The sequence below is a fragment of the Euprymna scolopes genome, chromosome 11, assembly GCF_053919585.1.
Source record: "Euprymna scolopes isolate OS-2025 chromosome 11, ASM5391958v1, whole genome shotgun sequence".
Classification (NCBI taxonomy): domain Eukaryota; kingdom Metazoa; phylum Mollusca; class Cephalopoda; order Sepiida; family Sepiolidae; genus Euprymna; species Euprymna scolopes.
Window position 1 is genome coordinate 63,776,725 of NC_136492.1, and position 15,885 is coordinate 63,792,609.

At 30.9% G+C, this 15,885-nt stretch overlaps 1 protein-coding gene across 2 annotated transcripts in view; it reads right to left on the bottom strand.

Moving 5' to 3' along the window:
- Positions 1-15,885, bottom strand: part of LOC145287884 (testis-expressed protein 11-like) — a 126,166-nt gene that overhangs the window by 99,415 nt on the left and 10,866 nt on the right. For both annotated transcript variants that reach the window (XM_080135799.1, XM_080135800.1), the window contains exons 4-8: positions 11,408-11,492; positions 9,377-9,456; positions 6,975-7,005; positions 3,991-4,040; positions 1,353-1,490 (exon numbers count right to left, since the gene is read on the bottom strand). In XM_080135799.1, coding sequence (XP_079991925.1) covers positions 1,353-1,490; positions 3,991-4,040; positions 6,975-7,005; positions 9,377-9,456; positions 11,408-11,492 — 384 coding nt within the window. The remainder of the gene's footprint in view (positions 1-1,352; positions 1,491-3,990; positions 4,041-6,974; positions 7,006-9,376; positions 9,457-11,407; positions 11,493-15,885) is intronic.

Sequence of the window (15,885 nt, forward strand, 5' to 3'; positions counted from 1 at the left end):
CTTAATTGTATCATTAGTATCACATGTCGTGAGGATTGAACCTGCAACCGCCAGTAGACTGTCACTTAGAACTCATTATCACTTAGCACTTTTAGCCATTGCGTCATGGCTCTAAATGATAGTGTTCTGGAGGTTGAAATTTCAATCTGCAGTACGGGCGGTATGAAGAATACAATTGCAAATTACTTAAGACTTCTACCTGGGAATAGCTGATGGAACAAGAACAAATTTCCCTTGTGAAGTAAATAAAAAGTTCATTCGAAAATTCAGTACAGATTCCAAAGTTTGACATAAAGATACCTGAGTTCAGCATGATGCACCTGATGATAGTCATAGGTTACATCAGCTGAAATATATAAAAATAACATCCAAGATAAGAAATGTAGTCGGAATAATCCAAATACAAAATATGTTTTGTTGTAATATTTTTTTATGTGTGATGGGGAGGTATGATCCCTGAAAGTTGAGATATTCTGTTTATTCCAGCACATAATTTTTTTTGTGTCAATACGACAAGGATCTTTTGCTCTTTGCTTGCAAAATTATAAAGTCCAGAACCTGTACAGAGAACAGCGACCTACTGAAAATTCTTCATCGCCACAACTTGTATAGAATAGCTAACCAAACCGAAAATCTTCTGAAATTAAACTTCTAATTTAAGAATTTGAAAAATTGTTGCTTAACCCTCTTTGCTGCAAAGCAGATGCATCCATTCAAATTGTTTTTAATGTTAACCACAGAAAGTGGATTTACTTTGCTCATGCTACAAGAAGTGGATACACTCTTAATGACTTCCCAATATCAGGTCAACCCTTACTGACTTGTCCTATTAATCTCTATTTACAAAACACAATTTTTCACTAATTTTTAAAAGTTTTTGTTGAAAACTTAAAAGAAAATATGATATAGTATTGCAGAAATAGAATTTATTTTATTGTTTTAATGGATTATTTATATCATTATGGGAATGACGATAAAAATTAATTTCGAATTTCTGAATTTTTTAAATTTAATACCAGAAATTTTAGAAAGTTGGAGATAATGTGTTGTATATATCTGCTGATTTTTTTTTATATATATCTATGTTTTTTCCACAGTTAAATTGTTTAAACATGCTCTATTTTGCATCGTTGAAAAATTCTTCAAAAGAATTCTGGATATTACCCCAAATAAAACTGGGACTTCTTTATCCAAAGATGAATCTAGTAGAACTTTTATGAAACTGGCATCAATATTTATTTATTTATATGATCTCTAATTCTACCCTTTTAAGAGATTATTCTATATAAACATCAGGTAGAAAAATTTCTTTGCTGCTTTCACAATTTGAAGAAAGAAAAAAAATAACTCACCACTTCTGCTTTATAGCAAAGTATCTTGAAAATATCTTTGTCAATTTCAACAAGTTGTATATCCAAGTCTTTTGAAATGGGAAGCATCTGACAGTCATTTTTCTTCTTCATACATAATCCTTTTAATTTTGTTGCACTCTGCAATGTCAAAAAACATGATGAATGGTGACCAAAAGAGCTAAAATAATTTTAAGTAAAGAGTTTATACTCATTCCTTGAGCAGTTTTCGTACAGTATTTGAGTATGTTAAGTTTCATCTTTATCTAGTTTCTACTGCTTTATGGTTAGTACAAACACAATATATTTTTGAAATTTGTTGAAAAAAAAGTATTTGCATGAGAGAGTTATTAACTACAATAAAGGCACTTCTACACTATTAGGATTAAATTTTGTATCGATAAATGGAGTTTTCAGATAGAAAACAATGGTTTCTACTGATGTTTTTTTGTCAATTCTAATAAATTACATTGGTAGCTTCCAAATTATGCAGTCGATATTACCTGAATGTTACTGAATTATAAAAAAAAGAAAACTTTAATTGTGTTAGCAGGTGAAAAATTGCCACTATCTTGTTTAAATTGAAATGGAAAATTACCTCCCTTTTTAACTCTCCTGTGTCTTATGATCATTTTCATCAAATTCTATTTTTTTATTTTCTTTAATAAATAATTTTCTACCATATTGATTTTCGTAATTTTTGGATATAATCATCTTAAAAATATGACGAATACGTAGATACCATTGTTTTCATGTTTTGATGCTTAAATGTTACTATTTTTACCGTTCATAATTTCCTTTTACTAAAAAATAAAAATTAATTTCTATTTTACATGATTTGCATTTTATAAGTTTAAAGAAATTAACACAATAACATGTCCTGTCTTCTTGGAGGCAATCATCTTTGACGTTTTTTTTTTCATACGGATTTACCATTTTGTTTTTTTGTTTGTTGTTTTTTAATAGTTATGCTAGAATGAAATTTATAATTCAAAGGAGTAGCAAAACCTTGCTAAGAAATAAGCAAACAGGAAAACATTGTTTTGTTCTTTTTTTATATTAATACTTTCAACTTTGACCCGTTAGCGGCCCTTTCTCCAGATGAAATTCAATTAAAAAGTTTTTGACATGTGAATACTCTCTATACTAAATTTCAAGTCTGTAGATCCAAAATTCGTTGAGTATATAGGTTGAGAAGTGTCCTCACACTCATACATTCTCACTTTTATAGATATATAGATAGATTTACTAAATAATATATAAAGTCAGGGCCATGGCACGGTGGATAGAGTACTTAGTAAAATTCATTTGTAAAAGTTACACTCTTCTGGAGGTTGAAGATTCAATTCTCAGTGCGGGCAAGCCAAAATTGCAAATTACTTAGGACTTCTACAAAATCATGGCTGATGAAACAAGAGCATGCTACTCCTGTGGATTAAATAAAGGGCTCCATTTGTAATTCCAAAAGATTGCCGAGTTTGACAGAAAGATTTGCTGAAGAAGGTTCGAGGTTACCTTGACTGAAACATTGTGCAAATAATACTCAAGACGACAACAGTAATCTGAAGAATGTAAATAATATGTATTTACTAAAAGTGGAATAAAAACAGCATTGTCTTGATTTAAAGTTGTTTTTAATGGTTTCAATGCCTGAAAAATCTTCTGTGTGATATTATGCATGGAACACTAACTTTAAATTTTAAATTTAACTACAACAAACGATTCACATTTAATCTTTACAAGTCACATGTAATAGGGTATCATTCATATACTGTGAAAAATAATAGTTATGTGATAATTATTGAAAAATGATAGTTTGGTTAATTGGATATAGGCTTGTTCCTTTTTAGGTTTAAAACGATTTTCATTGGTTTAAAAATATTAAGTTAATATGTCCCTGTGAAAACCCTAACTTGCATTTGGAAATGAAGAAGACAACATATCTAAATGAATCGAAGAAAGAAAGAGGATAGCTATTCAAGCTATTCACATTTTAGCATTCGTTTGCATCACATCTCGATGTAAAAATATGACGTTATACTGTTATTTAGATCAACTGACTTTATTAGCGACTCTCTCTTCCAAAAGAAGTGAAAAGGAAAGAATAGGAAAGAATAAGCCAGATGAACAAAGGGTAACTTACATTTCTGAATTTTTGAAATGGGGATTTGTTATTCATATTATTTGGACTCATTAGACTACTGTTCTCATTTTGAGTGTCATTTTTGCAAAGACTTATGGTGCAATAGTTAGAGTACTTGGAAAAATCAATTGTAAAAAGTGATATTCTCCTGAAGGTTAAAGGTTCAATTCTCAAAAAGAATTTTGAAAGTTACCTGACGAATATAGCCGATATACTTGGTGACCAAAAAAAAAAAAAATACAATTGCAAATTACTTATTCATTACCCTCGTGAAATAAATAAAGGGTTCCATTCGAAAATCTGTCCATATTCCCTAGTTTGACAAGAAGCACCTGGAGAAGATCGAAAGTTACATCAACCGAAACATTATGAAAATGACACTTAAGATGAGAACATTAGTTATATGAATTCAAATAATACGAAGGGGCAGTTTATATTAGATCGATAACTCATTGATCTTGCACATCAGTTTCTAATCTACTATAACAACCAACTTACCTCCATTGTTAATTTGAGAATCTGTTCAGCTTTATCAACTTCTTTACAATCTGAAATAGAATTTTAGACCAAGTTAAATCTGCACACATGATTGTAACCATGACAGGTTTAGTTAAGTCATAAAAACTGGCTTAGATTTGAGGATCACAGAGGAAGATTAAAAATATGAGGAATGTGTGTAGAACAGGAGACTTCATTGGTTTGGTTGTATTGAAAGAATAGATGTGTTAGTAAATGTAGAACAGATGAGGTAGCTGGGTTAGTTGGCAGGAAGAGGTCAAAGAAAACATAGGAGGAAGTGAGGAGGATTGATCTAAAGAGAAAGAAAGATAAACAATGACCTGGACAAGGATAGGTTAATTTGGAAGTCAATTTCTAAAAAAAATCATGCCAGCATGTAAAACAGATGGTTGATATGCCACAAACAAAAGTGTTTACGGCATATCAACCCTTTTCGGATTATTTAATGCTTTTTTTTTTACATAGGAGTTGTATCAAGGCTTGGGGGCCACTCGAGGATAAGAATTAATGTGTATGGTAGTAAATGAGACAATATCGGAGTAATTGTTAATAGTGGAAATTTGGTAAATTGGATTATTTAAGAGGATGGCTCATCAAGAACTTGTTCATGTTGGACTTGAAGACGACCATATTGTAGTCAGCTGGAAAGCAGAAAAATGGAAGAGAGTTCCACAGGTGTGCAGTTCCAAGAAAGAAGCTTTGTTCATGGAATCTATGTTTAGGTTTAAGCATGGATAAAGAGTGGGGGAAATTATTGATAATAGTTTCAGCGCGACAAGTGTTTTCGTAAAGGTTTGGTGAAGAAGAACTATAGATTGGAGCATTTGCCATGAAAATAATGATAAAGTAGAGACAGGCTTGCAATATTTCTTCTATGGGAAAGAGGTTGCAGGGAAGAGAAAAGGGCATCCTCCACTAGGCTACAAAGTCTATTTGAACTCTGCCAAGACAGGATAAGCTGCTTCTAGCAGCTCCTGGCCAGATGTGGCAACAGTACTCCATCCTTGGACGTACCTGTTTCTTATACAGGTAGAGAATTGCATCAGCAGTGAGATATCTACTGGAGCGGTGGAAGGATCCCACAATTTTTCTAGCGACCTTAGCAACGCATTTGATGTATGTGTTTCATTTCAGATCAGGAGTAAAGGTCAGACCCAGAAGCTTGTCAAAACATGGAGCCTCCCTAAGATGAGCGCGATTCATTTCAGTTGATGCCAGACGGGGATCAGAGTATTGATGATGTAAGCTTGGTTTTAGATGCATTAGAATTAACCAGCCACCTCTTTTTCCATTGTACCACTTGCTCAAGATCAGAGGAGAGAGAATCAGAGAGAACTTGGTCATTTACGGCCTTTAATATGTTGCCATAGATGGTAGTGTTGTCAGCATAAATGTCTTCGAATGATCTTAGGATGTGATTTTGGAGATCATTGATGTAGATCAGGAAGAGAGTTGAGCCCAGGATGGACCCTTGAGGGACTCTAGCATTAATACTGTGAGCTGATTTCTGCCCATCAACCACTACCCTTATGAACTGAATCCAGTAATCTTAGAAAAAGTTTTGATGCTTCAAATTCTTTATATCTTTATATATTTATGTTGCTTGGTTTAGTTGTTTTTATAGAGGAAATCTTTTTTACTTTTTACTTTGCAGAACATGATTGAGTTTTGCAAAGAGAAAGGAAAAAAAATAACATCAGTGTTAGGTGCATTTTAGGTCAAGAAGCCAGTATCTTCAGATAATATGATCTGGTAGCACCGGAGAGGTAGTAGTAGTTTAAACGAGTATAAAATTAAGTGGCAAGAATGGGGAACAAAAATTTTAAGAATACCAATATAAGAATTCTCCTTTTTTCTTTCTTTTTACATCACTTTCGCAATCACTAGTCTTCTATTTTGCTTTCTTTCACTCCTTTTTGGTTTTCTTTCTCTTGTTTCTTGCCTTTCTCCATTCTTTGAAATCTAAGATTCATAAATCAAATCAACACTCACCTAAAACAAGAGCCCTGTATACAGAATGTCCTCACCTTTTATAATTACTCTTGATGCTCGAGGGAATGAGCGGGGGATGATGCATACTACTGAAACAATGTCTACACTGGATTTTTTCATCCACGTTTTTTTTTTTAAATTTATAAGTTATACTTTGACCAATGAGTTATATCATGTGTTGTCAAAACTCCAGAGATTTTTTATATGGCACCTGTTCTTCCAAAATGGTCACTCATTGATAGGGCTATGACAACAGCATACTCTTTTCCTTGTTTTGGTTCTCAGGTATATATTTATTGATATCTTGTATGTTTTTATGTAGATGTATGTGGTTCTCAGTTGATTAACTGTGTCTAACTGTATCGGATATATACTCAAGAGTAAAAACAATGGAAAGAATATGCTGTTGTCCTAGCTGTACTCATTAAATACTGACAAGGCTTAACATTGGTTAATGTTGCAATATTCTTGACATAATTGGTGTGAGTATGATCACAAAGACTGGCACGATTATATTTATAGATAAGAGTGATAAGAATGAACCAATCAGGTACCAGAATTGCTGTATAAAATATAGTGAATCTCTTTGAACTTTTCAGTCATGGTTTTTCTTCTTGATACAAGAGCAGATCCACTACTGATCCTGACTGGATTAATATTACAATTCTTTACCTAGAATTATTTACAGTTCAAAGCTTTTTGACTAGATTGATACTCCTAAATTTTGCTTGGGATTTAATATTCACAATTGGATCATATTCTTTTCTATATAGTAGAATTACTTCTTTTTGGGGCAATTTTTCTACTACAAGAATGACTTTCCACTCAAGAGTTACCCTCATTGATCTCATAGGGACCAGTGTGTCAATATGATTATAGTCATGAATAAAGGAAGTTATTTCCTAAAGTATTATTACAATTATATAAAATAAATAAATAAATAAATAAATAAATAATGGAAAATAACTTACCTATCCAAGATCTTCCTGCTTTCAAACCCATCTGAGAAGAATATTCATTGAAAAGATATGGATATTATTAAATTGAAACTTTGTGCTGCAAAATCTTTAATACGAAATCACAGTATTTCTGAATATTTTTAGATGAGGATTATCAATTTGTATTATTTATTCACAAGAACGCATGACATAGCAGATAAAGGTAAAATTCAATTGTAAGTGACACACTTCTGGAGGTGGAATGTTCAATCTTCAGTGCGGGCAATACTTCAAATACAATTGTGAATTACTTAAGTCATGGCTAATGGAACGAGAGCATGCTATCGATATTGGATTAAATAAAGTTTGAAATTGCATGCATTTTTGTGAGTTTGAAAGAAACAGCTGAAGAAGATCAGAAGTTACATTGGTTGAAACGTTGTGAAAATAACATTATTGGTTACATATGTGCATACATGTTTCAGTTAGAAAGAATTACACATGCGTTCGACAGACATCAAAAACTGTAATCGGACATATATTTGACTTAACTCCAAGCATCTCAAATCATGCCAGGACTTATCACCACTATGGCATATAAGAGAAAATAACAGAAAAAGAAGAATAAATAAATAAATAAAACAAAAGAACAACTGTTCAATTTCCTGAAGATGAATATTTTATTATTCGAAAATTTGAAAAATAAATTTCAATTTTATTTTTAATAAATAGCAATATTTATTAAAAACAATTTCACACTCATCTGGTCTTTATAACCATTAAATCTTCAATTATTATTGAGTGTTTCAAACAGTGGATTTCCTTTTGAATATAAACTGTACTTACAAAAATATAAGTGGATTGTACTAAGTTTTTTTAGATAAGAATTGATTATTGGTATGATTTGCATTATTCAGGCTACTGTTCTCATCTTACATATTCTCACAAAGTTTCAACCAACGTTATCTTCTACAGGTGCATCTTGCCAAGCTCAGAATTCTTTATGCAGAACTCTGGAATCTATACAAAATTTCAAACAAAACCCTTTAATTTATAGGAGTAACTTGTTCTCGTTCCATCAACTATGATCAGGTAGAAGTCTTAAGTAATTCATAATTGTATTTTTTTTTTTTTTTTTTAATTCAATTTTCACCCCAAACAAGGCACAGTGCCACTTTGAAGCAGGGGGCTACTATCAATGTATTCTTAGTATTGCATCATACTAAGGATTGAACTTCCCACCTCTAGATAACTGTCACATAGAACTGATCAGTACTTTACACTTTTAGCCATTGTGCCATTACAGGCAAAACTGAGATTACAATTACAAATAAGTTAAGACTTTTTCTTAGTAATGATCGACAGAATGCAATTTATCTCGGCAGATTAAATAAAGGATTCCATTTGAAATTCTGTACAGATTACCGAGTTCAACAAAATGCATCTGAAGAAAGTCAGAGATTATATTGACTGAAACATTGTGAGAATAACATTTAAGATAACAGTAATCCAAATAATATAAGTGGATTTATTTATGCTCACATGTAATACACATATTACAAGTATATGAAATATTTAATGGCACAAATTCTTAAATCGTGAATATACCAATATTTGTAAGTGTAACATTAAGCATAACTGGTATGGACATAGCAAATGACTCACCATATAATGTCTGAAAGATGTCACGACAGAAGTAGTATAATGGTGAGGAGACAACTCCATTTCCAGGAATTAGTCGGAACAAAATAGTAAAAATTGATAGGCAAATGTTGTCACTTTGGTGACTAAACCAAAAAGAGTATATATATATATATATATATATATATATATATATATATATATATATATATATATATATATATATATATATATATATATATATATGTAATTAGTAAAAACCTGAAGAGAGTGCTCAATGTGTTTTATTTTTTTATTACTGTTTTATCTGTTTGGTTACATATGTTTCGGATGTTGGACCATGTTATGATCCAACAGCCTCATCAGATCTTACAGAAACCTGTAAGATCTGACGAGGCTGTTGGATTGTAACATGATCCTTGTTGGATTGTAAATATGGTCCAAAATCCGAAACATATGTAACCAAACAGACAAAACAGTAATAAAAGAAATAAAACATATATATAAGAGAGAGAGAGAGAGAGAGAGAGAGAGAGAGAGAGAGAGAGAGAGAGAGAGAGAGAGAGAGAGAGAGATTATGGTAAACATGTCGCTTGCTTAGTGATCAGCCCTAAGTAGCGCATGGTAAAGAGAGTGGGTGGAGGGGGTCTGCGTTATGGCTCTTATAACAATAATCATGTAATTCAATTAGTCGCTGACAATGATGTAATCATGTGGTCTGATACTCACATGCATTACAAAAAAGTGACCCCAACAAAACTATATTTCTGTAGTAAGATTGAGTAAATACTGACCATGTTCATCTTTCGTAAGGTAATCTCATCAGTTGTATCCTTGTTGCAGAATCTTACAATCTTGAAGGATAAATGGCGTACTGAAAAATGATCCAATTCAAAACAGATGTATTAATGTTCTTGTGGAAAGGAAATTACAGTCAAACCTTGGTTAACAAACATTTCCTTTTATGGACAAATCATTTTAGAAACAAAATGTTCATACAAAAAAAATGCATTTGTTTATGAAACTAAACAGTAATCAAGCATCTGTTGCAAGATTAGTGGTATTATCTCCCCTACCTTGCTGTTCATAGAAAAGAAAAGATTAATAATAGAAATTCAACCTTGTAATATTGTGATGAAAGAGGATTCTCCTTTCAAACTCTGATATTCCCTTTGTTACCTCCTCTATAGTCTGTACGAACCATCAAAGTTCCTTTGCATTGGTAAGATAAAATAATTTATATATCTATATATAAAGCAAAACTGTATATTTGTCACGACATAACAGTTAAATGGTTAATCTAAGAGCAAAACTAACTGCAAATTTGGAATCAGCATCTTCGCTTCAATATCCTTACTCATGTCAGATTTAGTTTGGTTGTTTTATTTCATGGCATTTCAACCCTTTCAGTGTTATTTAATGCTGAATTCAGTCATCTTTGTAAAAGTTTTTATGTTTCAGGTTCTTTATATATTCAGATATTTATTCAAGATATTTGGTTTGGTTATTTTGTAGAGGAAAACTTTTGTTTTCTTTTGTTTTTTGTTTTTTTATTGAGTTTTGCAGTGGGAAAGGAGAAAAATAATACTATCAATGTTTGGTGCATTTTTTTCTCATGAAGCCGGTATCTTTAGACAGCCTGATCTGGTGGCACCAGCTACTCATGTCAAAAGTTCTTTATTCTTTTTTTTTTTAACTTATTATTCAAAATTGCAAGTAAATTAAAATAACATTAAAAACAGATGTTCTGACATTCATAATCTACCAAATAAGATCAAATCACCATACATATTTGATGTATTGTTTTCGTTGAAGAGAAAATATTTATCCTTTTTTTTTTATTTATTAAAAATTGATGAAGAATATTGGATAAATGTTCACTATTTTTACTTTAATAAGAATTCTTTATTTTATATCTAATATTTTTGTATGATTTTTTTTATTTATTTTAGATAAACAATTTCAGGTCTATGCAGAGAGGTAAAAAAAAAAAATATTTAAGCCAAACTCATTGAAACATAAATTGCCTGTGACAGAAAATAGCAATCTAGTTTGAAGTAATCTGAAAAAAAGAACATTAATGACACAAGAGAAAGAATTCTAGATTTATAAAGAGAAAAGATTAAATTTTGTTTGCATCCAAACAAACCTAAAAAAATAAATGAATTATCACAAGACAAAACTGAAGGGAATTATTTTTCACTATATTTACACATTTTTGTACACTAAACTGGCTGATTTGTAATACCTAATTATCGTATTGTCAAGTGAAAAACAATAAACAGACATAAAATATAAAATAGATTTATTTTGTTAGGTACAATAATAAAATTCCATGTCAAGTAGCAACAGATACGAGGTGCCTTCAATAAGTTTCCAGACTTTTTTTGTATTAGCACTTTTATTGATACCACATACATAAAACTCTAGTCCTCTTCAAAGTACTGGATAATTAGAAAGAGCAATTTTACATAAGAGTACCAAGTTTCATGAGAATAGCTTGAAAAATAAATAAATGATGGCGAAATTACTGAATTTCTTGAAATGTTGAGGCCCATAATTTAGCCCACTTTTTCAAAAGAAAAATGTCCATGGAAAAGCATAAATTTTGGCACTTAAAATTCTCATAATTTTTTAACTATTGGTGGTATTTGCATAATTCAAACGGTTTTAAGCATCTTTTACATAGCTCTTTTTATGCAAGTTGATAAAATAACAATTATCTAAAAAGAAAAAATCAACTTCTAACGCTAATTAAATAAACAGAACCTCTCCACCTACTACACCCAAATTATGTAGTTATAATCAAATTCCTTATAACTTACACTGAGCATTGGACAAAGCAGAAAGTTCCTTATTAAATCTTGAAGTCACTGCATGATTCCATAAGTTGACAGAAACAGATTCCAACTGCAAAAGAAAAAACATGTCACGATTTGATTTTCTTTTTGTCTTCATTATTCACTCTTATATCAGATATACTCTTACTCTCCTTATGCACACCAGAGTCTTAAATTAATATACAACCACCGATTGCTAAAGAAATTACAAAAAGCATAAACCACAACAGAAATTACAAAAAGCATAAACCATAAGAATTTATATTTCAAATATAAATTAATAATGTGCTCCTAAATTTTTTTCGTTTAGCAAAAATTAGTATAAAAATTATGACTTATTCAGTACCATTTACATTGAGTTAGTTTTTCTTTACTTTTTGGTATGCTTGGACTTTTTGGATAAGTATAAAATACTGGCATTGCTGACCCCCGTTCTTCACCAACCATTTATTTTTAAAAAGTTTGTCCTTTGGTAACTCATTTATTCAATCTTTTTTCATAGTTCTTCACATTTATAAACTTAATGTAATTAGTATATTTAATTAAATAAATACAACTGAAAAATTACAGCTGTTAGGAATATGAAGTCATAATATGGGCTATATTAAGTTAAATTTACAGTTTTATGCAAAAGAAGAAAAAAGAGAGTGGAAGTCCTTTATGAAAATTCAAATTTTGATTTCTATGGAGTATTTTAAAAGGTTTTTAGACAAGGGGAGATGCATTAGATTGGTACAACTTCTCATTTGAAAAATATTTCTGATTTGCATTACATTTGCTCCATAGTCATTAGACACCAATTTAAGTAAGATTTCATCAAAGTAAATTTCTTCTTAAGATCTCATTGGTTTAAACTTAAAATTTTAGACATTTTCTAGAATCAAAATCATGTACTAGATTTTGATCAAAATGGGAGTAAGAATTCTGGACATAAGGTTTAGTTACATCATATGTTGATTTTAATCTTTGTATGGATCATAAAATTAGAGTAAAACAGTTCTGTTAGGTGTGTGTGTGTGTGTGTGTGTGTGTGTGTGTGTGTGTGTGTGTGTGTGTGTGTGTGTGTGTGCGTGCGCGCACGCGCGCTTATGCCAATGTTTAACTTAGTAGCCTTGGAATTTAAACTACATTTTTTTCCTTTGCACTATATAATTTTTTTTTTAATAAATATTAATAATTTTTTATACCTACAGTTGCAGGCTCGAACCCAGTCAACAAAGTCAGCCATGGTTTTGTACGCTCGCATTCATCTACTTAATTATCGGAAATTAACATTTAAATACAAGTGAATTTAGTTACTTATGAAGACATGTAAGTGAGATTGTCATAATTCAGATAGTGATGAAAGCAGGAAATTTGTGAATGATGCATGCAGCTAATTCATGGCCTTATTCTCAATTCACAAATAGAGCTCAACTTTAATTTTACTTAAAGGGGTTTATACACTGGCGTAGCTAGGAGGGGGGGGGGCGCCCCAGGCGGCACACCTGAGGGGGCGGCATTGAGAGGGTAAAAATAGAAAGTAGAAAAAATAAATAAAAATAAACAAAAGTTAACAAAAAATATGAAATTTTATATCAAAAAGGTTGTAAAAAATCGGAATTTTGGGGGGTATCGGAATCAGAAAAAATGTGTCCCTATTTTCTGAGCGTCGGGGGGGGGTATGGGGGCAGCATTTTGAGATGGTAAAAGGGGAAAATCGAAAAAAATGCTAACAAAAAATCTGCAATTTTATATCGAAAAGGTTGTAAAAAATGGGAACTTTTGTAGTTATTGGAATCGCAAAAAGGTGTCCCTATTTTGCGAGCGGCATATGTCAGGGGGCGGCATTTTGAGAGAGTAAAAATAGAAAGTAGAAAAAATAAATAAAAATAAACAAAATCTAACAAAAAATCTGACATTTTATACTGAAAAAGTTGTAAAAAATCGGAAATTTTTGAGGTATCAGAATCAGAAAAATGTGTCTCTTATTTACGAGCAGCACATGTCAGGGGCAGCATTTTGAGAGGATAAAAATAGAAAATAAAAAAAATATATAAAAGCTAACAAAAAAACTGAAATTTTATACCGAAAGTTTGTAAAAATCTGAGTATTGGAGGTATCGGAATCGGAAAAATGTGTCCCTATTTTACGATTCCAAAACCGATTCTTTTAAATTTTTAATTTAATTTTTCATTATTGGTACTAATTATAAATATTTATTATTTTTACAATTATCACTAAAACTAAAATGAGAATAACCTCAAAATACGATGTAAATTTATTTTATTTCTAAAACAATTTTTTTAAATTGCATAAATTCTCTATCTAACCTTTCAAAGAAAGCAGTTGCTTTACATGTTCTGAAAAATGTTGAAAAATTAAACAGCAACAGTCTTTGCAGCCCGCGGCGATCGTACGATTTGCCCCCCCCCCCACATTTGATAATCTGTTAACCTTCAAAATTCCAAAAGCCCTCAAAATATTTTTTTATATGTGCATATATACATATATATGTGCATATACACATATATTTATACATACATATACATATATACATACATACGTGCATATATACATATATACACACACATACACATATATAAATACACATATATGCATACATATATATGTATATATATATATGTATATATATATGTATATATATATACATATATGTATATATACATATATGTATATATATATATATACATATATAATATAAATATATACATACATATATACATACATACATGTAGATACATACATATAAATATATATATAAACAAATATATAATATATCCTTCAAGATTGAGGCAATTTTTTTGTTTTAATCTAGGTTGAACTTTCTCTACATTAAAAACCGATCTGGAAATGAATTAAAGCAATTTATTCTCAATTAATGGAAATTTTGAAAACTCCAAACGCAATTGTAAATTATTACTTGATAAATAGTTTAACAGTTTGGAGTTTTCAAAATTTCCATTAATTGAGAATAAATTGCTTTAATTCATTTCAATCACTAAGTTTAAAAAATGCAAGCATTAATTATTTCTGGAGATGTACTCAGTGACCGGCTGACCTAACAGGATAGGGCCAAGCCCAGGCTTCGGCCAAGCACCAAAAAAACAAAATGACCTCAGAAAGATTTCATACTTAAAGGGGAACTTTCATATAAATTTTTATCGAATAGGTGCGAAAAGAAAGTTGGATATTTGGGTGTATATACACCGACATCAAAGAGGAAATAACATTAGATGGGAAAGTTTGAATTCATTAATTTTATTACTGTCCAATTCATGAGTCTAAGACTTTGAAAGTCTCCTTGTAAACTTTACAATTGCTAGCTGGGGGATGGACAAAATCACCCGGGGCAACCCCCACCATCTACTTAAAACAAAAGGAAAACAGATAAAATATCAAATGAATAAAAAATATTAAAAATCAGTTTTCATATTTTAATTTTAATTTAATTGAATTTAGGAAAATTAGATACCGTAGAACTAATTTTCGCAAGGTATGAAAATTAAGCAACTACAGAATAAATGTTAACTTAATAATAATGGACCAGTTTTCCTACCTTGCAAAAAATGGACGAATTTTCCATGGTCGAATTATCCATGGACGAATTTTCAGGGCACCCACCTGCGAAGGGGGGGGGGCAAATTTTACTACCGCCCCGGGCGGCAAAAGGTCTAGCTACACCACTGGGTTTATAACTATAATATTTGCTCATAAATATTAATTTTTTTATACCTACAGATACGAGTGTTTCATCTTTATGCAATCATCAGTGCAGGAAACGATCACAAAGCACCAAATACATTTAAATAACTAAAAAGTGTAATTTTTAATTATTTGTATGCATTCAGTATATTGTGAACCTTATCCAATCAAATATACAAGAGTAGTGAGCAGTTTGTGCAATGGTATTTTGATAAAGACACAAACAACCTGATGTCACTTGAACCAGTCAGCCTCGACCATGGTGATGAAAAGTGGACGGCTAGCATGACAATATTTTCAATTAGCAATTTGTTTATCATTAAACCAAAGTCTGTCACTAGCAACAGAGACATTAAATAAATAAATATTAAGTGATAAAAGTTCAACTGATATGATGATATGGACAAAGCTTCTTTTCAAGAACTCTGATTTGCGTAACACATTACCATTGAGCTGCTCCACTGCAGAGTACAATATGCTCGTTTTCAAATTTAAGAACAACAAGTGTTTATCATGAATCATCCCATAAGTAATAAAGTCCATTGCACTGATGAATTTTGGATGACATTCATTCCATCCGGTTATTCCTTATCCTTGAATGACTTTTGGTCTTGATAAATGATGACCAAAAAGTAAAAAAAAAAAAAAAAAAGTAAAAAAAAAAATAAATAAATAAAATAAATATTTGTTGGTCTCTTAATAGTTCTTACATGTAAATAAAAGAGATAAACAGAAGAAAAAAAACACTACAAACTTTA